General features: G+C 44.2%; 1 protein-coding gene across 2 annotated transcripts in view; it reads right to left on the bottom strand.

The window, feature by feature from the left end:
• ZNRF2 (zinc and ring finger 2) overlaps window positions 1-22,962 on the bottom strand; it is a 71,629-nt gene extending 48,667 nt beyond the window's left edge. For both annotated transcript variants that reach the window (XM_056857815.1, XM_056857816.1), the window contains exon 1: window positions 22,494-22,962. In XM_056857815.1, the coding sequence (XP_056713793.1) occupies window positions 22,494-22,953 (460 nt within the window). In that variant the 5' untranslated portion in view covers window positions 22,954-22,962. The remainder of the gene's footprint in view (window positions 1-22,493) is intronic.
• Window positions 22,963-23,705: the final 743 nt, after the last annotated feature.

Below are 23,705 nucleotides of genomic sequence, written 5' to 3'. Positions count from 1 at the left end.
GCACAAACTGTATGCTAAAGTGTCCAAATGTGAGTTCCACCAACCTTCCATTACATTTCTTGGGTACGTGATTTCCCACCAAGGGTTAGAAATGGACCCCGCAAAGGTCCAGGCGGTGCGGGATTGGGAACCCCCCACTACCCGCCGCCAGCTTCAGCAGTTTTTGGGATTCGCGAACTTTTACCGCAACTTCATTCCCAACTTTGCCCAAGTTGCGCTTCCCCTCACTGCCCTGTTGCGTACCAAGGACAAGGGGGCTAGCGCCGCGCTTCCCTCAGCCCGTTTGCAATGGTCCCCCCAGTGCCAGCAAGCTTTTGAACGTTTAAAGCTGCTTTTTTCATCCGAACCCGTTTTGGCTCACCCGGATTGCACCAAGCCTTTTGTGGTGCAAGTGGATGCCTCGGATGTGGCCATGGGCGGGGCCCTATTGCAGAGGGATGAAGGGGGGCGGTTGAGACCATGCGCCTACTTCTCCAAGAAGTTTTCCCAGTCCGAAATCAACTGGGCTATTTGGGAGAAGGAGGCGGCGGCGGTCAAACATGCCCTCACCATATGGAGGCACTTTTTAGAAGGTGCCGAACTACCGTTTGAAGTGTGTACCGATCACAAGAATCTCGAGGCTCTCAAGGGAGCTAGAAAGCTCAACGCCAAACAAATTCGGTGGGCCCAATTCTTCGCAAAATTCCGGTTCACCCTCAAGCATGTCCCTGGCAAAGAGAATGCCCTAGCCGACGCTTTGTCACGACTTCCCCAGTATCGCAACGATTTCGATCGCCCAGTCGACTCCCTGTTCACTCCCGAGCAGCGAGGGGAGGTTCCTAGCTTAGCCATCACTACCCGGTCCCAAGCCCAACAACCCGAGACCCCCCCTACGCTCAAAGGCATCCCGGAAGCCTTCCAACAGCGGCTCCGGGACGCCTCCTTACAGGAGGAGGAGCACCATCTCCTCCCCACTGGCTTGGAACGATCCAACACCTGGTGGGTGCAAGGGGGAAAACTATATGTCCCATCCTCCCTTCGTAAAGAGGTATTGGGACTTGTACAGGGTGCCAGGTTGGCGGGTCATTTTGGTTTCATAAAAACTCTTCACCTGGTACGGAGGCAGTTTTGGTGGCCCGGTATGAGATCCGATGTAGAGCTGTATGTGCGCAGCTGCCCCACTTGCGCCACAGCTAAAAGACGGATGGGAAAACCCCCAGGGCTTCTCAAACCGCTTGAGAACCCCTCCCGTCCCTGGGAAGTCATCGCCATGGATTTTATCACCGACCTACCTCCAAGTCGGGGAAAGACGGTTCTCTGGGTAATCACGGACCTCTTTTCCAAACAGGTCCATTTCGTTCCATGTGCAGGTCTTCCTTCAGCCCAGGGCTTGGCTAAACTGTTCGTCACACACGTCCTCAGGCTACACTCGATCCCGAGGAAGGTCCTCTCCGACCGGGGGGTCCAGTTTGTTGCCAAATTTTGGCGAGCCTTCCTAAAGCTAATGGGGGTGGAGGAACAGGGCCTTTCTTCCGCCTATCACCCCCAAACGGATGGTCAAACTGAACGAGTAAACGCGGTGGTAGAATGTTATTTGCGTTGCTATGTAAATTTCCACCAGGACGACTGGGTCGACCTGCTGCCATTTGCCGAATATGCGTACAACAATGCGCCTCATTCCTCTACCGGCTTTAGTCCCTTCCAAGTAATATACGGGACGGAATTCGGTCCTTTCGGTTCCGCTCCCGTCACGCCAGATCTCCAGTCCACCCCTGATCTTCAGGAGTGGATTCAGGTAGTCAAATCTACCTGGCCATGGCTGCTCAAGAATCTTGAGAGGGCAAAAAGCAAGTACAAGGAACAGGCAGACAAACACCGGTCTCCGGGATGGGAACTTAAGGTGGGAGAACAAGTCTATCTGTCCACAAAAAACCTCCGCTCTCTGCGTCCCTGCAAAAAATTGAGCGACCGTTATGTGGGACCTTTCCCCATTACCAGAGTAATCAACGAGGTTACCGTGGAACTGGAACTCCCGAAGACCCTCAAGGGGGTCCATCCAGTCTTTCATATAAGCCTCCTCAAACCTTATGTGCCAGCTCCCCAGTTCCACCCCCCTCCCGCACACGAGATTCCTACCGTGGTAGGGGGGGATACCCATTTGGAAATATCCAAGGTTTTAGATTCCAAATGGAAGAAAGGGAAACTGTTTTACTTTGTTCGTTGGAAAAACCTTGGGTCCGCTCACGACGAGTGGGTGGCCGCACCCCACATGGCGGCCCCTCGCTTGATCCGAGAATTCCACCTCGCTTATCCCGATAAGCCTCGCCCTCTCGAGGACCCTGGAGGGGGGCCTTAAGGGGGGCAGAATGTGAGGGTCTCTGTCTATGTGTCTCTGCTTCCCATCACCTGCTTTGTTATCAGTGAACTCGTAAAAGCAGTTCACACCTTCTGGTCTCAGGCGCCAGGCCTGATTGCCCCTAGTATCTTCCCCCCCCCGCTGTTCTTCCTGTCAGTACTCCCTCAGGCCGATGCGGCCTTGGAAGTGTGATAGCTTCACCAGACTTCCTGGGACTCGTCTGATGTTTTGTATTATGCCAAGCCTGTAACTTCCCATAACAATAAGTGTGAACCCCAGTGCCCCAGTGCCCTGGAGTCAATATATTCTGTAAACCCGAATAGCCCCTCACTTGCAACTTTCTACCTGTGCCTGTCTCATCTCCTGATGTCTTCAATAAATCCTTTGTTTCTTTACCATCGTCTGAACATTTGATTTGGAGAAGCAAACTCAGAGAGAGGGGATCTCTCACAACTGGTATGTTTCATTTAAATATAAAGAGTATTTCTTACTATTTATTTGATCACAGGAAGGCTTCAGCAAGAGGAGTACATAAACTAGACAAAAGTTGGGATGGTTATCTTCAGGATAATGGGATCTAAGGATGGTATATCCGTAAACTTACTACCAAAAATGGTAACACATCTAGCACAATGCTGCCAGAAACTAAAGTCAGGAAAGCGAATAAGAGAAAAGGGGATATAGGGAAATAATTCCACAGGGAGAATAGTATAAAAAGAATGTCCTGGGCATAAAGTGATTTATCTGACAGGATTTACCTTTTGCTTCTCTTATTTTTACATCCTTCAATATTTTGTTATTTTAATATTTTATTACTTTGATGTATTAATGCTGATGTAGCTTTTAGGCCTCTCAGATAAACAGCGCTTTTGGTGATTTTATTAACAGTGTCTGCGACTGATCCCTTTCCATGTGTTGAAGGGCTAAAGATGCTGCTTTTTCTAATGACAGCTTTTACAGTTAAGTACTTAAGACCACCATTTGTCCTTTTTCTACAGGAAAATGAACTGCGAGTCATTTTGGTTGGAACTCATTTCAATAACAGGAGAATGCAAAGCAAATAGCAGGATAGCAAGAAATTCCTAGAAAGTAACCTATTTTCACAAAGGAAGCAAGTCACTGTGAAGAAAATGTCCAAAGCCTTGTATGTTCTGTTTCAGAGGGCCACATTCTGGTCAACACACAAAGTTGCTGCCGATATTACAAAAAAACAAACTTGTATGATTCTCATTGGTAAATGTAATACAATTCACGTAAAAGGTTCCCCATTCAGTCTTCAGCAACAGGATCTCAGGTAGCACAAACAAGAAAGTTCTGAGAGTCAAACAAGAGGTCAGGAATTTCCACTCTTTTGAAGGAGCCACATGAAGAGGTAAGGGTTTACACTTACTGTTATTAGTTCTTTAAGGATGAGACAGGAGGCCAACTTTTCTCTTTCCTTTTAATGGCTTAGTCAGTTTCAATTTATAAAAACCAGGAGGGGGTAAAAGCTGTGAACCCCCTTTCTTCTGCCCATGTTGCCCCAATCTGAATCAGAGTTATGTGCAGCTGTAATTGAGCTTTATAAGATATGGGCTTGTCAATTTCCCAGTGTCTCATCCAGTTTGACCCTGAACTCCGGAGGCCCACTGGCTTATCAGACGGCACAATATGATCTAGACCAGGGGTGTCAAACATAAGGCCTGGGGGCCGGATCTGGCCCTTTGAGGGCTCTTATCCAGCCCACAAGCCAGCGGAGGCAAGCCCCCTCCCCCAGTCCCGATCTGGGCTGGCCAGCCTGCAGCGGGCTTGCCAGCCGAGGCAGCCACCTTCCCCAGTTCCGATAAGTTAATTACCAAAGACTGTTAAATAAAAGAAGATACTGAAAGAGTGTTATTGTTTTAAGAATGTTTGTATTTTAAGTAAAAAATAATATCATTAATCAGCTTTCCCTGTGTCTTCTATAAAGTTTGTATCTCTGGTACCTGACATTAAATTTTATCGTACACATGGCCTGGCCCGACCAAGTGATAGTTTATGTCATATCCGTCCCTCGTAACAAATGAGTTCAACACCCCTGATCTAGACAGTCCACTGATGTAACTCAGTATAAAGGCAATTCCTTTCTTCTCTTTAAAGTTCTCCCACATACCACAAAAACCCTAAAAATTATGTACATATGCACCTTTATGACCAACATTTTACTTCTTAATTTTGCTTTCTCGTGCCAGAAATGTATTATAAAAGGCAACCGGAAGCAAGTTTCACTGTCTGCAATAAAGAACACATATCGTGTAACAAAGCAATTGTGCTAAATGGAAGGACAAGTTTCCCTGACTAATTCTTCCACCCAAAAAGTGCAAATAAAACCTATACACTCCACTGCAGACCCATTATTCTAGTCCTTTCCTGCACCACAATCCATTTCCCCAAAAATGTGCAGCTTCATTGCTGAGTTGTATTTTCCACAAATGGACAAGTGTGCAGGATGAATGTAGCTCATCTTGACAATGTGAAACACAGAAACCACAAAATGGTTTGCAAGCTCAAAGCACAGATTTTTTAGAAGTCACCTTGAGAGGATAGTAACAATGAATCTACTCCAATGAATCTAACAATGAATCTACTCAGAGCAACCTAACAAATAGACAGGTTTTTACATGCTGGTTTCCTCCTCCATGGGGGAGTACATTAAAAGGTAAAGGTCCCCTGTGCAAGCATGGGGTGATGTCACATCCCAACATTTTCTAGGCAGACTTTGATTACGGGGTGGTTTGCCAGTGCCTTCCTCAGTCATCGTCCCTCGACACCCAGCAAGCTGGGTACTAATTTGACCGACCTCGGAAGGATGGAAGGCGGAGTCAACCTTGAGCCAGCTACCTGAAACCAACTTCCTTCGGGATTGAACTCAGGTTGTTAGCAGAGCTTTGGACTGCGTTACTGCAGCTTACCAATCTGCGCCACAGGGCTTTATTTTCCTGTGAAAAAAGTTCCGTTTCTGAGGAGTCACCAATTGCTACCACAACATGAAATAAGCTTGGCATTTTCAAAGCTGTAATTAATGTTTTCCAGGTGATTATCCCTACCAATTGTGTGAATGCACACACATATGTTTTACATGGACAGTGAATAAAACTACAAATACATATAATTACAATTTTTTTAAAAATCAAGTTGTAGCCTATCACACATGGTCTTTAAAATTTTTGTTACATATGTCAAAATTAATGTGGCAAATCAGACAATGCTCTACTTAAGGCATCGGAAAACTTTCCAGTTCATTTTCTCAGAAAACCTATATCACTGGAGGAGAATCAAAAGTGTGATAACCCTCCACCTTCTACATAAAGGGGCACAACTCGCTATTGCCAGATTCTATACAATGCCCCAAGCAAGAAGTATTTCTCCCCCCTGGTGGTGGGAGGAGAGACAATAGGGTAGCATGAAAACCAACAAGCAAAATCCCCTATTCATTCCAGAACCCAACTTATTCCCTGAGAATTAGGGTGTGGGGTGATTTTCTTAAGTAGTTCATTTGGGTTGGGGAGAGCGGGGTAGAAATGTAATAAATAAATTTAATAAATTATCTAAACTGGGCGTACATTTTCAAGTACCTGCATTACAAAAACGGCTCCCTCTGTCATCAGCCTTCCCCCACAAAACCAGATAACCTATTTTCAAAACAAAGTTAGGATTCTATATGTACACACGGCCAACCTCTTTAAAATAGAACGATGATTAGAATATTGATCATGAAGTTTCAAGCTTAGCAAGATATGATATCATCCAGGACAATAAACTAGGGCAACCTTAATCATCTCGCAGACCAGTTTGGCTAGCTGGACAAGGAGGTCTATTGTGTGACAGAACAAATCCATGCAACAAGAGCCCCTCCTCTGTTTGGTGGCCACATTTCATGTCAATTGAGAGCTTCTGCAGACTAATTTATCTTTACATGTAGTCACTATTCAACCTTCCCCAACTCATAGTATATCCATCTATTTTATCCTTTCCTTTGTATGCTTCTCCTCTGCCTTTTTGTCTTCACCACAGCCCTGTGAGGTAGATAAATAATTAATTTATGTCATTTTTAGCCCACCTTGCTCATTAAGAGAAGCCCCATGGTGCAGAGTGGTAAGCTGCAGTACTGCAGTCCAAGCTCTGCTCACGACCTGAGTTCAATCCTGATGGAAGCCGGTTTCAGATAGCCGATTCAAGGTTGACTCAGCCTTCCAGCCTTCCGAGGTCGGTAAAATGAGTACCCAGCTTGCTAGGGAAGGCAATGGCAAACCACCCTGTAAGCATAGTCTGCCTAGTAAATGTCGGGATGTGATGTCACCCCATCGATCAGGAATGACCCAGTGCTTGTACAGGGGACTACCTTTACCTTTTTTCTCACTAAGACTCAAGTCAGATTACATACAGTGTAAATTAATACAAGGATAGGACATCCAATAAACAGTGCAATACGATTTGCACTGTCGAAGTCCAAAACCAAGCAGAAATCTGAAACACAGGTGAAACAAAGAATAAGCATTAATGCAACATGTCAAAATGATGCAGAAATTACACAGCAGGATCATACTACAGCAACTGATGGTACACACGATACATAGCAGTATAGTCCACAATTGTGGAACTCCGCCCCAAAATGTGGTGATGGCTACCAACTTGGAAGGTTTTAAGAGGGGAGTGGACATGTTCATGGAGGAGGCGGCTATCCATGACTACTTGTCAAAATGAATACTATTCATGGTGCATGCCTATTCTCTCCAGTATCAGAGGAGCATGCCTATTATATTAGGTGCTGTGGAACACAGGCAGGGTGCTGCTGCAGTTGTCTTGTTTGTGGGCTTCCCTAGAGGCACCTGGTTGACCACTGTGTAAACAGACTGCTGGATTTCATGGGGCTTGGTCTGATCCAGCATGGGTTTTTTGCATGTTCATATTTCCCTGTCCTTTTACCAAGCAGCTTTCTAAACCATTTTGTTACAGTACAGCCCTATTGCCTGTGCAAAACAACCTCCATAAATAATTCAGCTTTGCATAATTTGCAGAAAGCCAGGGGAGTGGGAGCTTTCCTGACCTCATCAGGCAGGCCATTCCATAAGATGGGTACCACAACAGAGAAAGCATGTGCATGGGCCATTGCTGATTTTGTCCACTTGTAGGATGATACTTGCAGAAGGTCCTGCTCAGATTTTTCTGTAGGGATGGTTTATTAAGTAGTGGATAGAAAATCACTCCTTTGAGTGGCTGAGGTAAGATACACTGAGCTAGTGACTGATTTATGGCAGAAAGTAAGGACTTATTGGGACTGACCAGGATGGCCTAGACTAGCCAGATCTTATCAGAACTCACAAGCTAAGAAGGGTTGGCCCTGGTTAGTACTTGGACCACCAAGGAAATCCCGGTTTGCTGTGCAGAGGTCGGCAATAACAAACCACTTGTTTGTCTCTTGCCTTGAAAATCCTATGGGGTCGCCATAAATCAGCTGTGACGTTATAGCACATTCCACCACCTCCAAGGGCTTGTGGATGTGGCCCTTACATAACCCTGACCCACTATACCACACACGCTCTTTGTCTAAGATCTTCTAGGCAATTACTAGCCCAGATACTACTTTCAGTCACATCTCTGTGAGATAAGCACAAACTGGTTAATCTGTATAGTCACACTGACCACAGAACTATTTAAAAACCATGGGCAAATTTTGCTTGACAGTACAATTTAGAAAAACACTAATATCTAGTGACTCAGGTATTATTAAAAATGGACTGCACTCCAATTTTTGTTTGCATGAGTGGCAAAGAACCCAAACATATTAAGTGTGCACTCTACCAACGGTCATCCATTTTCTGTTTATGCTCCACAGAACAGTAAACCCCACTGGACTCTGGACACACTCTGGACGCATGCAGTTCAGTGCAGAGAAAAGAGTCAGCTCCTGTATCTTGCATTGTGTTATGGTTCCCCTTCTCTTAGTGTCATGATTTCTCTGAGAAAATTTGCTAAACAAGGTTTTTCCCATATAAGGTTTAACAAACGCTGCTTTCAGGGTATCTGCCAACTCCCGCATACTTGAGGATAGTGAAATAGGAACTTTTAAGAGTAGTAGGGTAACAGAAACCTACCACCTTTGCAGAAAAAGAAATTACATGGGGTTGAAACAAACTAGAGAAGACCAAAGATTTCACAAGAGCATGGTCCTCTTATCAGAGACTACTCCAGACAGCAAACGTTTTTGAGAATAAATCTCCCAATCGTTTTCAGATCACTCCGCTCCTTGGTAAACCAGGTGGCTGGGTTTCATCCCAAAGGCGGGAGAGGTCAGCGAGGGGCAACCTTGTCGCTGGCTTCAAGGAGCGTCATGTTCCACATTTCCACTGCAGCCTCAACAGAACTGCAGCCTCAACAGAACAGATATTTGGAATCCTAAAATCCGTCAAAGTGTTCTGGAATCCAGTAGGAACCACAATCCTCCATGGGTGGACCGTTCTAACCGGACTCCCTCTCATGCGGGATGTCGGGGCCACATTCACCTTGGTTTTAAGTAGGTAGTGGTCAGACCATGGTTGAGGGTGAATCTCCAGCCCTGAAACCAAACCTTCCCTCAAAGGCTCAGTGCAAAAAATTCTGGATAGTCTTTCAGACACATTCCATCCTTATTATAGTTAACTCTGTACAAGAATATTCAGATAGTTTTTTAAAATTCAGCTCTACTCCTTACAGCTTTAAGTCCAAGATTCATATTAGTAGTTTAAAGGGGAAATGCCCTCCCTCATCCCACCTAAGCCCCAACTACGGGGGTTACCGCATTATGTATTTCCAGCGATGTATTAAGAATTTGAAAATGTTATAAAAAACATCGCTTTAAAAGGGTTTTTGGATACCACGGCTAAAAAATGGTTGGAAGACGTCTTCACAGCTAAAGGGGCCAAAGTGCGAACAGTCACTGGGCCATCTGAGCCAACATGGATTCTCTGAAAGAGGTACTTGGTGCCACAGCCTTATGGAGCTGTGATCGGCTTATCTGCTCCAACGGGTTTTACAAAGGACAGCTGTGCATTCCAAGAAGCAGCTGTCACATGGCTTTAACAAGCAACAGGACCTAAATAGCAGTCTTGCAAGACAGCCCCTGAGGGCAATTCATGATTCTACTTGCATGCCAGGGAAATGTTAGTAGCAGGTCATTCTCCATTAAGTTGCTCGAATCTCTTGCCCTGCTATTGGAGACTGGAGTTGAGTGTGCAAAGACAGAGGTTTGTATCTGTACTCTGCACAGCCGTATCTGAAATCCCTCTGACAGATGGGGCATTTCTGGTTATGTGGAACGGTAGGACACACGCCAGAGAATTTAAAAAATCTATCATATGTGCGAGCAGGCAAAAATTTTTAGTGCTCTGCCTGCTGTAGGGTGTCAGCAAAACAGAAGCTGCACATTAATCACACCTACTGAGGAGCCACAACTGAAGGCAGAGTTAAAGTAATTTTTAAAAAGGGAAAGAAAATTTCCACCTCTTGGCTTTTACATTAATGGGAAGAATTAAGTTTGTGTGATTGTCAGCAAAAGAACAAGTTCTTCTCCACAAACAAAGTGAAGGTGTTTCCACTTCTCATCGGCCAGTCAATGTCACAAGGGGGGCGGGGAACACCACGAAAAAGCCACAGTTTCTGGCAACTCATTTAAAAAAAAAATACAGGTCTGGTCTTCAGCAGTTTGCTTCTTTAAAGAATATCATTATATCAGAAAAACGTAACCCTCAAGTTCTTCTGGTACTTTCCAGAAAGCATCAATTTCCTTCACCTTTGGCTCTGCTCTGCAGATGTGCCTGTCACAAGTGTAAATCATCAAGGTATGTTTTAGAACCTGCTTTTTCGTGCAAGCACCTACAGAGCTAGTGTGGCATAGTGATTAGCCTAGGATCTGGGACAGCCATGTTCACCCTGCCATGGAAGCTTGCTGGGTGAACTTGGGCCAGTAACACACACTCCGCCTAGGCTGTTACCGCACTAGGTATTCCCAGTGATGTATCAAGAGTTTGGAAATGTTATAAAAAATACTGTTCGTACTTTGTTTGGCCCCTTTAGCTGTGAAGACGTCTTCCAACCATTTTTTAGCCGTGGCATCCAAAAACCCTTTTAAAGCAATGGGGGTTACCGCACTTTGTATTCCCAGCAATGTATTAAGAGTTTGAAAATGTTATAAAAAACATCACTTTAAAAGGGTTTTTGGATACCACGGCTAATAAATGGTTGGAAGACATCTTCACAGCTAAAGGGGCCAAAGTGTGAACAGTATTTTTTATAACGTTTTCAAACTCTTAATACATCGCTGGGAATACAAAGTACGGTAACCCCCTATGTTTTTTATAACATTTCCAAACTTTTTCCCCCCGATCAAAAATAAGAAATATAATTAGTTGGTAAAATATGATTGTACAAATTGCTTTTTTTTAATCTAAGTATTTAATTTTTAAAATAAAATAAGAAATAAAATAAAATTGACTTCCCCTTCACCTTCTTCCGTCCTTTTATAAAGTTTTCCCCCTTTTGTTTATAGCTTCTAACCCCCATATATTTCTTAACATTTAATCTAGTCTTTTTACACCTCTTTGATTAATTTCTTTAATTTATTACATTAATGTATATATTATTTTAAGTGATGGGTTAGATCAAAGTATTGTCAATACATTTTGACAATAACATTTCCATGCTCCCCATTCTTCCATAAATTGAACATCATCTTTTTGATTCACTAATGCTGTAAGTTTGGCCATTTCTGCCAGGTCTAACATTTTTTGTATCCAGTCTTGTCAGGAATTTCCGTTGCTTTCCATTTAGCTGTATATATCAGTCTCGCAGCTGTAGTTGCATAGATCAAAAAAGATCTGTGCGATAATACAGTATCTGGTATCATACTAAGTAACATCATCTCAGCTGTTTTAGGTATATTGACCTGTACTATTAGCCTTATTTCATTATATATCATGTCCCAAAATTTTCTTGCTTTGTCACACGACCACCACATATGATGAAAAGAACCAATATGTTTGGTGCACTTCCAACAGTTTAGGGACATTGATTTATAAACTTTTGCCAGTTTTTTTTGGTGTCAAGTACCGTCTATATATCATTTTATAAATATTCTCTTTGAGTGATTGAGACAGTATGGATTTCAAGTCTTGTGACCAAAGTCTTTCCCATTTGTTTAAGGATATATCATGACCCAATGTTTGCGCCCAAGTGATCATAGTAGGTTTGATTCGTTTTTGTTCACAGTACAGTTCCAACAGCAGTTTATATGTCTTTGAAATCAAGTGGTCATTTGTATCCAGTAATAATCTTTGAAAGGCTGATTTATTCTTTGAAAAACCTGTTTTCATATCATGTACAAAAACAGAGTTTATTTGATGATACTGAAACCAGGTCAAACAGTCTTTAATTTCATCATAGCTTTTTAACCCGCACACATTACCATCCCACTTTAAAAGATCATGATATGTGATAAATTGATCTGGTCTCAAAGGTCATAATGTTAGCATTTCTTGCGATGAAATCCATAATGGCGTCCTGGTTTCTAATAAATGCTTATATTTTTGCCAAATTTTCATTAATGAAGATCTAATCATATGATGTTTAAATGCTGCATGTGTTTTAGTTTTATCATACCATAAATAGCCATGCCAACCACTTCTATTGTCAAACCCCTCTAAGTCTAGTAGACGTATATTTGTTAAATCCATCCAGTCTTTCAGCCATACTAGAGTAGAAGCTTCAGCATATAACTTAAAATTAGGTAATGCAAATCCACCCCTTTCTTTTAAGTCACCTAAATATTTATATGCAATTCTTGGTTGTCTCCCCTGCCAGATGAAAGAAAGTAAATCCTTCTTCCATAAATCAAAATATTTTAGTTGAGTGAGTATTGGTAAATTCTGAAATAAAAACAATAATCTTGGCAATATATTCATCTGCACCGTTGAAATGCGTCCCAAAAAGGAGTTTTTTATTTGTCCATTTTTGTATATCCATTTTTATTGACTCCCACAACTTGAGATAATTATTTATAATCAAGTCTTTGTTTTTGGTGGAGATCCATATCCCTAGATATTTTACTTTGTTTGTCTTCTTCCACCCTGATTTAAAAAATTTCTTGTTCAATGTTAGGAACGTTTTTAAATATTGAGTTTTTTCTTCCAAACTCTTGATACATTGCTGGGAATACCTAGTGCGGTAACAGCTCTAATCTATCTTTCACAGGGTTGTTGCGAGGAAAAAATCGAGATGAGAATTATGTGAATAAATATTTTACAAAGTTCCAATTACAACAAACTTTTTTTTGTATTTGAAATCTAGATCTATATACTCATTAATCAAATCTGTGGAGTTATGGAAGGAGTATGAGGAAACTGATTCAAGGAGTTTCCTCTTGAAATAAAGCACAGCAATTTATCTCCAATCAGCAACAGCGAGGTATCTTGAAGCCTATATAAAAATGCACAGAATGCAAGGGGGGGGGAGGAAAACACAAATATCTAGCAAAATAACAAGTAAAAATAAAGCTGTTCACAGTATACAATTTTTGTAAAACTTTTACTATCTATATGCAAGACCTCAGCAAGGCTGTTAATGATAGGATGCTTTGGAAGGCATGGATTCAAGGGTCACCATGAGTCAGAAGCAACTTGATGGCATTTAACACACACACACACACACAAAATTCCCAGAAATTTTGAAGACCTGAAAGGAAGGGCAATTTGAAATACGTGCAATACTTCCTTCCTTACTGAGTCTAAACTTACTTTACTGCTTTAACAAAATGAATCATTTATAACTTACTACTTTGCATATTTATGAAATGCAAGGATATGAACACCTTTATTTTCTACAAGCACTTCCAATACTAGAGAGAGTGCATGCAGCAATCTGCTGTACCCTAGGTAGCAACCTTAGCACATATATCTTAGTTGTTCCTATGTGTCAGGCAGTAGAAATAAAAGTTGAAAACAGAACACTCAGATTTCATAGTAAAAAAAAGGATGTGTTAATTGAACAGAAACAGCCGCATAGAGTTATCACAGAACTAGATGCATAATTTGATACAGAGTTAAATTGTGTAACATGGAATTCTTCAATAGCATTATCAGCATACAAATTATAGCATAATTGTGGACAAAATTAGTCACACAATAAATACTTAGGAGTATGTTTGGATATGTCTTGGATCTCATGGAGTGTCAGACTAGGATCTCAGAGAGCCAGATTTGAATCCCCATCCTGCAATGGAGAGCCAGCGTGATGTAGTAGATAAGAGCGGTGGTTTGGAGCAGTGGAGTCTGATCTGGAGAACCGGGTTTGATTCCCCACTCCTCCACATGAGCAGCGGAGGCTAATCTGGTGAACTGGATTTGTTTCCCCACTCCTACACATGAAGCCAGCTGGATGACCTTGGGCTAGTCACACTCTCTCAGCCTCACCTACCTCACAGGATGTCTGATGTGGGGTGGGGAAGGGAAGGTGATTGTAAGCCAGTTTGATTCTCCCTTAAGTGGTAAAGAGAGTCGGTGTATAAAATCCAACTCTTCTTGCTGGGTGATCTTGGGCCAGTCACACATACTCAGTCCCTACCTCACAGGGCTGTTGTGAGGATAAAATGGAGGTGCAGAGAATGATGTAAGATGCTTTAAGTTCCCACTGGGGAGAAAGGTGGGTATGATGAAGCAAAAAACTAAAGGCACACCCCTTTATTTCAAACAGTTTCAAGACTTAGTAAGTACCTGGGTTACAGATAGGGCCAAGGAGAGAACCACTCTCAGGCATTCTATTTTCCAATGAAGACAAGAGAGTGATTGCACAACTGTTTCTATCTGGCATAAGGAAAACCCAGGATCAAAGTTCCCACACCCTGTGTTTTTTCCCCTGGTACATTTCTGTCTCCTCCAGAAATACTGGTTTCAGTAGTAAAGTCTCAGTGCATGTTATAAATCAGGTTTACTCCAGTTTGTCTAACCTTTGTTTGGTATGTTGTGTGATTTACCAATGCTAGATAAACATGAGCTTGAGTATTCAACAAGATTTCAAGGAAGAGTAAAAGTACTATTAGCAGTAGGAACTATAGAAACTAAACATCAGACGCACTGTTTTGAAGGTCACAGAACATCCACATGCAAGGTAAATGAACAGGCTATTGCTTGTTTAGTTTCCTTATCTTCGCACTAAAGAAATCTCTTTGTCTAGTAAATTCACATAGTCTCCTTCCATTTAATAGCTCAAGAGTACAGTTCCCTAAAGCAAGTAATTAAGTTTCCAGTCCCAAAAAGGGAGCCATACTTGAAAATAAGTCAAAACTATACAGCATGTTGGGGTGATACTGAAAGCAGGAAGACCTACATGAACAAGTTCTCTCATACTTTTATCTCAGGTAGGATAAAATCATCCTACTTGAAAGAATGCCAGTACTTCAGGTCTTCAACTCTCTCTCTCTCTCCCTCTGTGTGTGTGTGTGTGTAGGGGAGAATATATTCGAGTTCAAGATTTCAGAATCCGCATTACCTTCATTTTTTCCAAACTCACTGTACCCCACAAACATCAAGACATTTCATTTACTTTTTAAAAACAGCAAACACAGAAACATTTTAATTTAGCTGCCAACTCAATCTGGTATTATCATTATTTTGACAGCCAAAATAAGCATCCATACAACAAGTTAAAAACTGGCACAGTGTCTCTTTCCTTTCTACCAAGCACAGACCTATCTAGCTGAACTCCTTCTGCAACTGTTTAATTATTCCAATCATCCATCTTCAGTTCCAAGGAATGTCCCTGGGGTCTGATTCTTTGTGCCATTATTTCAGCTTCAGAAAATTTAAGATGACTTTTAAAAACCCAACTAGTATCATAGCTGACTGCTTCCATAGGCTGACTAAAGGGGCAGACTATGTCTGTGCTGATGTAACACTTGTTAGGAGAGGAGCAACTCCGTTGTAATATACGCACTCATTTCCAAATGGAAAATGATACATAGTGACTGGGTTATAAGAAGGTGGCGCATGTACCATTTTAGTCATACCTGGCTAGATGTGTATCATCTCGTGTGTGCGTGTGTGTCTGAAGTGCCATAAAGTTGCAGGAGACTTTTGGCGACCCCATAGGATTTTCAAGTCAAGAGGCAGTTTGCCATTGCCTTTTTCTGAATAGCAACCCTGGAATTCCTTGGTGGTCTCCCATCCAAATCTAACAAGGGCCAACCCTGCTTGGCTTCTGAGATAGGGCTAGCCTGAGCCATCCAGATTAGGGGATCAGTGGTGCATCTCTTCGCCTTTTTCCACTTCTGTAGGATGCATGGATCTGCCCATCTTAATTATTGTTATCCTTGATTCTGTGCTTAGGATGAGACCTTGTACAATTTGACCTCAATTAATTCTTATCCTAAATGTAAAGAGTTACAAATTGGTGTTGCAGCACTTAGTGAAACCTTCCCCCTTTCACATCTCTGGAGGAGGATTTCCTTCCTTCAATATCTCATGTGGCAGAACTCTTTATTTCAGAACGTTCCCATCCCAGCTGACCACCACCCATCACAGTGTAGCCTGTCCCTTATGGAGTACTGGACACTATCACCCTTAGTAATTGTTCCTATCTCCCCTTCCTGGCCCTCGCTTATATGCATTTCAGGGTATTTACCGATCTCAAGGGTCTCTTTATATTCCCCTTAGGTTATACCCTGGTGGTTAAGAGCGGTGGTTTGGAGCGGTGGACTCTGATTTGGAGAACCGGGTTTGATTCCTCACTCCTCCACATGAGCGGCGGACGCTAATCTGGTGAACTGGATTTGTCTCCCCACTCCACATGAAGCCAGCTGGGTGACCTTGGGCTAGTCACAGCTCTCTTAGAGCTCTCTCACCCCACCTGCCTCACAGGGAGTCTGTTGTGGGGAAGGGAAGGGGATTGTAAACCGGTTTAATTCTCCCTTAAGTGGTAAAGAAAGTCAGCATATAAAAACCAACTCTTCTTCTCTTTGGCTTCTAGCACTTTAAGCTTTCACTGTTAAAACTGCTTCCACCTTTCATACAATTTTACTCAGTAATCATGCAGAAACATTTTATTTGACAGACACACATAAGGGAACACAGGGAAAACCTTAAGGATAACATGCAGCAGTTAACTAATAAATATACTATTAACTTATATAAAAAAGAGAAACAGCCACATTAAGACCCTGACAAACCCTCCTCATACACTGTCAAAAGACTCTTCCTTATGACCCCTTCCCCACTGTTCACACTCACACCGGCAGGCCCCCTCCAACCCTCAGCCAATCATACTCCAGAATCACTATCCTTCCCACACTCTCTTTGGCTGACTCGCTCTGCCACTCAAGCCATCTCTCCTCCCATACTTACCAATACTTAAACAACCACTGTTACATTTTCACATAATCCAGAGAACATCTCACAGCATCACACTGTTATAGTGGAATAAACAAGCAGAATCTCACCTAACCATGCATCATCATACCAGACCCAGGGAGGTACAGCATGCTAATACTACAAACACTGGTTACAGAGGCCCTAGTTTGAATGAGACACTGGCAGCTTAGAACTCAATAGAAATCACCATGGTAAGAATGGGGGGGGGGGGCGCTTATATTTCATTCCAGCAGTAACTTACAAGGTGGCTTAACTGGAAAGGAAAAGTTGAAAAGCCTTGTGCACATGCAGGCGATCTACAGCACTTTAGATCCTGACCAGGGTTTTCTTTTGAGTTTTCCATGTGCTCTTCTATCCTTCATGGTGGTTGACAGTGTCATCAAGTTGCCGCCATCTTACGGCAACCTCGCAGGGTTTTCAAGGCAAGAGGCGTTCAGAGGTGGTTTCCTGTTGCCTGCCTCTGTGTAGCAAGCCTGGACTTCCTTGATGCTCTCCCATCCAAGTATTAACCATGGTCAACACTGCTTAGCTTCCAAGATTGGCCTGGCCTATCCAGGTCAGAGCTCCATTTCTCATACTCACACCCAAATGTTGATAATAAACTTTGGGAGCTGAAACTGTCATTTATAGGTAACTGTTGTACCACTCCTCAAAAACATGAGATATGATAGGAAGAATTTTGCAGTTTCTATTAAAGCTCTTAAGTATAATTGAAAGTACTTATAGATTTGTTCTCTCTACAGAAATCTCAGTCCTTATACCTCAGAGCTAATTGAGAGATTTGAATATTAACCTTTCCCTTCAATTAGAAAACCAAAATCACAAATGAACTGCAGCCAAGATCAAAATTAATTTCACACATAATACAACAATCATTAAGTAACAAAAGATAGCTTCCTGGGTAGCAAAGCTTTTACTTATCAATTTGTTTCAGAGCAAATGCTAAGCCAAGTCTCGAAGTGTACAGCATAAAAAACACCCTTGATTTAAGTTCCAAGCTGTGAAATAACGATATACCTTAGGCATATTCATACTATATACAGCAAAGGATACTAGACAAGCTTAAGCTAGGAGCCCTCCAACCCATCTACTACTAAGACAACCTTTATTAACATAAATTGCAAGATCATGTGTACAAGGCAAGTATTACAATAAACGACTGCGATTATACCTAGAGCACTGCTTGCTTTCATTGTGGGGCAATGTTATGCAAATAACAGCAGTATACATACATGACAATTACAAAAATATGTTGAAAGTTTTGAATTGCAGCATTAGGCCATAATTGTTCTTTTTCTAAAAAAGGGTCTAATGCTGCAATGCCCTGACCTGGATAGCCTGAACTCACCATATCTCAGAACTAAGCAGGGTCGGGCCTGACTAGTATTTGGATGGGGGACCTCCAAGGAATATCAGGGTAATGATGCAGAGGCAGGCAATGGCAAACTATGTGTGAAAGTCTCTTGCCTTGAAAACTCTACAGGGTCACCATTAGTCAACTGTGACTCGACAGCCAAAAAAAAATGCTGCAATCCTATGCAGGCTTGCATACCTTTAAAAATCAACCAGGTCAGTTTAAATCTGCATAGGCTGCGCTGCACAGAAACTGTTCAGATTAACAGAAACCAAGCTCAATCTAGTTGATTCTAAATGCACACCTTGGCTTAAGTTAGAAAAAGGCAACTGCTCGATGAATAAGATGAAGTTACACCTATCCCAGAACCCTTTGCAAGAATCCCAACAACCATTAGGAACTCGGCGGGCCAACCTTCTCTCCAGGCAAGATTCCAACCTAAAAGCTACTGCACAAGTGACCAAGGTAACGTCAAAATAACACAATGTCCATTCTCAACGGTTGCTAAAGCAAAGCCTTGGTCACCATGAAGCTCAGTGATGTATACTCGTGGAGAGGGGACACACATGATTTCATTCCCATTATGACACCACCGTAGCGTCTTTGAGGGAGCAATTTATAAAGGACTTATAACAAACTGGCTTGTAAATACACATAAAGTAAATCTGCATATACTTTCCATTTGCATATTTTAGCTCTCTTCACAACAAGCATATGTGATTGGCAGTTACTGCCTCCAGGTGAGCACTACGCAAAAGCTCTACTCATGGAGAAGCTAGCTGTGTTTAACATTTCCTGCCCAACACACTGCAAATATCTGATACTGGTGTGCCCAGCTTCTATCAATTGGGAGATACATGGGAAAGGAGCATTTAAACAGAACACTTCCAAGGTGTTTTTGCTTTCCAGCAGGGCTCACATAGGGACAACTGTATCTAGTAGCCTACAAGGTTGGGAAGAACCTCAAACACAGTTTTCAAACATTACTCAAAATATTCACTGAGTAACGTTACAGCATTAATATTAGTGGTTATATGGTGCTTTCTACTTGTATATAATCCGTAAAACCTACAAATAGGTTTTTTTTAAAAAGTCACAGAATAGTACAGGCATACTGGAGGAAAGTAATGTCACTCATCCCTATTACATCACATATTCAATACATGCCTGTGGCATAAGCACACCTCCATTCCACACAGCTTATTAATTGCTATCTAGGAAAGTACCACATTTTCTCCAGGTACACATACCCCATTTTCTGCATATTCAAACAGCAATAACACCACATGCCCAAGATACCCCAATTATAACCCCCCCAAAGTAACTGTTTTCTCCAAAAATCATAATAAACCTGAACCAGTCACTGGAAACAGGGAAGTGATCAAGGACATTTCTTGATCTGTAGCTGAGGTGCTGATCCAGCCAACCTGACTGGCCACCACTTACTTTAGAGGTGAAGCAAGTCTGCTTCTCCTATACAGGAGCACTGTCAAACTGGCTTCTCCAAGACTCAACATTCAGACCCTGTACACAACCACCATGAGCAACGAGAAAGAAACCACAAGCAGTTATGTTACCCGTTCCAGTGCTAAATGGATTTAAGAACCAGACTGTTAAACATGCACTCTACTTACCATTCAGAAAATGCATATAGACATTTGGGCACTACTTTGCAATACTGTGCTTTTGCTAAGCTCTCATTAGATATGTGAGCATGCTTACACTGAGGCTGAATGTACCCTTACTGTCAAGGTCTGTCCAAATGAGTTTAATAGGGCCTGCTCCTAACATGCAAGGCTATAAATGAAGGTTTATTTTCATCCTTAATTTTTCATCAGCATTTCAATATTGTATAGATTTAATTTGTACTATGGGGAATTTTTTTAAAGCACAGAATGTGTTATCAGAATATTTTGTCTGGGGACAGTAAACTAGTTTCATAGTTGCAATAACTGTTATTATAAAGTTCTCAGTGTGGGCAATTCATTAGCTTAAAAAAAAAAAGGAACCACCTGCTTCTATGTTTCAAATTGGCATCTAAAACAGACTTTGGTCAGGTTTAAAATACACTGCACGGATACATGAATAAGCTATCAAATTAAGTCCTAATTATATACCGTAAGTAGAAGAAAGGAGAATTTACAGATCTACCGATAGCAGCTACTGCTATAAACACACATGATACTAAGAGCAGTGCTGACCGTTCAGTTTCACTTTTTTAGTTCCTCTTCTGTTTCAAGGGCATTTTAAAAACATAACCAGTGATAAACAAGAACAGGAGAAACTTCCCTCAAACTCTCTCCATTTGGTCAAGCTTCTCTTGGTATTTTTTTTTTTTGAATCCTGGAAGTGTCTATAAAAGCAGAACAGACCTGTGTAAAACAAGACACATTACACTCCCGGGTTTGTTACTGTTCTTCAAGGAGAAGAGCAGGAAAAAAATAGATTAGTGAAAAGTTGCAGGATTTCTCAGAATGTGACAAGATGCAGGAGCATCAAAAAGCTGCATCGTTTTTCGACAACTACTTCACAATTACAATTACTAAGGCCTCCTGTACGACCATGTGTTGATCATTGTTAATGTGCTGTTACACCACTGGTATTGTCATTTCCCGTTGGATACGCAGGAACAACCAAGCATTACGTCTACACCTGAATAAGCGAGCTGTAGCCCACAAAAGTTTGCATTGAAAAAAATGCTGTTACACAACAGTCAGGTTTTGTTGTCGATGCAACAGACTAGCACAGCTACCCATCTGGAATTACTAAGCACTGTATTACTGTAGCACCATGTCAAAACCCTTTTTTAAAAGCAACCAATGGCATTCAGACTCCACTGAAAGTAAAAGCACCATAGTCGGCATGTTCTATCTCTGGCATTCACATATCCAAGATCCTTATTTAAAGCCCTTCCTGAACTGGGACCTCCTTATCCGTGGGCTAGCCTCCACCCAAGGCAGCTCTGATAATTAGACAAGGGATTATTAGTAGTTCCTCCACTCAGGTCACTTAGAATTATTTCTCCTCAGCCTTTCTCAGCGGCTGTCCCCCTGCTACAGAACAGGCCTCCCAAGGATGCAAGGAAAACCCCAACCTCATAAAGAGATTTCGGAGGCTCCGTAAAGCAGACTTTTTCTGACATGCCGTTGGTAGCTTGCAGGCAGAGGTTACGGCCTGCTTCCTTTTTTTCTCTCACTTCTGCAAATTGAGATTTTATTTGGTTTTAATTGAGGTAAGCTGCTTAGACTTTTGTGGGTGGGGAGAAAAAGCTGAACAATTTTTAAAACAAATTGCAGGGAAGCAAGGTTCCACTGATCTCAACAAGGCTTATTCTGATTAAACCTTTTTAGGACCAGGCTGGAAGGGTGTGTGTCTATAATCAGCAGCAGGCTCCCTAGTACTTGTCAGCCAGTCACACCTCCTGTGGAGGCAGAAATACAGGCGTGCAAGGGAAGGGAGAAAGATCCTAGTGTGTTTAGAATGCTTAGGAGAGGTACTATAAAGACAGATGGATTCATATGTAACACTCCAACCACCTATATGTTTGGAGATGAACACATGAAGCTGCCTTATACTGAACCAGACCCTTGGTCCATCCAAGTCAGTATTGTCTACTCAGACCGGCAGCGGCTCACAGGCAAGGGTCTTTCACACCACCTACCTGCCTAGTCCCTTTAACTGGAGTTGTTGGGGACAGAACCTGGGACCTTCTGCATGCCAAGCAGATGCTCTTCCACTGAGCCACAGCCCCTCCCCACAATGTTCACTTTACTGAAAGTGGGAGAGGACTAGCTCACAGGAAGCTGCCTTATACCGAATCAGACCCTTGGTCCATCAAAGTCAGTATTGTCTACTCAGACCGGCAGAGGCTCACCAGGGTCTCAGGCAAGGGTCTTTCATACCACCTACCTGCCTAGTCCCTTTAACTGGAGTTGTTGGGGACAGAACCTGGGACCTTCTGCATGCCAAGCAGATGCTCTTCCACTGAGCCACAGCCCCTCCCCACAATGTTCACTTTACTGAAAGTGGGAGAGGACTACTCACAGGAAGCTGCCTTATACCGAATCAGACCCTAAGTCCATCAAAGTCAGTATTGTCTACTCAGACCGGCAGTGGCTCTCCAGGGTCTCAGGCAGGGGCCTTTCGCGTCACCTGCTTGCCTGGTCCCTTTAACTGGAGATGCCGGGGTTTGAACCTGGGACCTTCTGCATGCCAAGCAGATGCTCTACAAACTGAGCCACTGCCCGTTACCCTCTTTATTATTATAAATAATAATATTTCTACTCTCTCCTACACCCCCCTTTTGTAAAAAATACCGGAATGCCGCGCTGGTGTTTCCAATTCCAACCCACCCGCCGGCCGGTGTCCCCTGCTTGCTCAGCGGCGCTTTTACCTCCAAACAGGTGAGGCGAGAGGTGGGCAGGTAAGGAGCCGATGACCAGGCGGGGCCCCCCGCTCCCGCCGCCATGCCCTCCTCCTCCTCCGGCGACGGGCCGCTCCCGCCCGCCTTCCTCGGGGGTGCTGTTGACCGAGTCCTGGGAGCCGTAGAGGCCGCTGCTGCTGGGGATGTGGAAGGCGGAGTGGGCGGCCCGAGCCCCGGCGGCGGCGGCCGGCCCGCCCAGAGACCTGCTCCGCGGCGCCGCCACCGGAGGAGCCGCCGCCGCCGCCGCCGCGCCTCCAGGCCCCGCGTGGTGCACCCCCGCCGCCAGGTGCGTGTACCGCCCCCCGCCGCCTGTCGGCCGGCCGCCCGTCCCGTGAGCGCCGCCGCCGCCGCTGCTCGAAGGTAAATCCCCGCCGGAGTAAGCCCGAGTGCGGCCGTTGGCGGCGGCCGGGCCGCTCTGCTTGGCGCCCATCCTCCTGCCGCCTCCTCCTTTTCGGCCTCCCCGCTTCTCGCTGTGGCTCCGCCGCTGGGGGGCCCCGCCGTCGGGGGGCCGGGCCCGCCTCGTCCTTCCTGTCCCGGCCGAGGGGCGGGGGCAGGAGCGGGCCGCGAGAGGGCCGCGCTCAACTGGCGTCCCCGGGGCTGCCGCTGCCGCTGCTGCCGCTGCGGCGCCGCCTCCGCCGTGGCGAGTCCCCCGAGGCGACCCTGCCGGCCGCGGGGCGGGCTGAGGCCGCCGCTGAGGGGGGCGAGGCCGCCGCCGCCGCCGTTGGGGCCCGGAGCCTCAGGCCCGCCGCTGCCGCCATCCTCCTCGCCGTCCCCCCGTCCTGGCTGAGGGGGGGAACGAACCAAGCAGCGAGGGCGCCCCGAGAGGCCGACTTCCCCCCTCCGCCGCCCCGCGCTCGAGTGAGTGTGAGGCGCGAGGGGCGGCACCTCCGCGCGGCCGCTCCTCTCCCTCGCCTCCCCTCGCGGGCTACCTCCGCGTCGCCATCATGGGGAGGAGGCCGAGGCGGCTCAAGCCGCCGCCTCTCGTTCCCGCCCCGAGGCCCCCTCCCCCTCTCGAGGGACGGCCCAGTTTTGGCGCGCGAGGGGCGGCCGTTAAACCGAGGAGAAGGTCGGGCCTGTTTTCCCCGCGCAAACACTGGCCGCGGTATGTCTGTCTCTCTCTCTCTCTTCAACCTCTCTCCCCGACACGAGGCAGAAGTTCAACAGGTGAAGCTTGTCCTAGCA

This window comes from Euleptes europaea, chromosome 11, assembly GCF_029931775.1.
Source record: "Euleptes europaea isolate rEulEur1 chromosome 11, rEulEur1.hap1, whole genome shotgun sequence".
NCBI lineage: Eukaryota > Metazoa > Chordata > Lepidosauria > Squamata > Sphaerodactylidae > Euleptes > Euleptes europaea.
The sequence above is the reverse complement of the archived record's forward strand: the minus strand, read 5'-3'. Positions and strand labels throughout refer to the sequence as shown.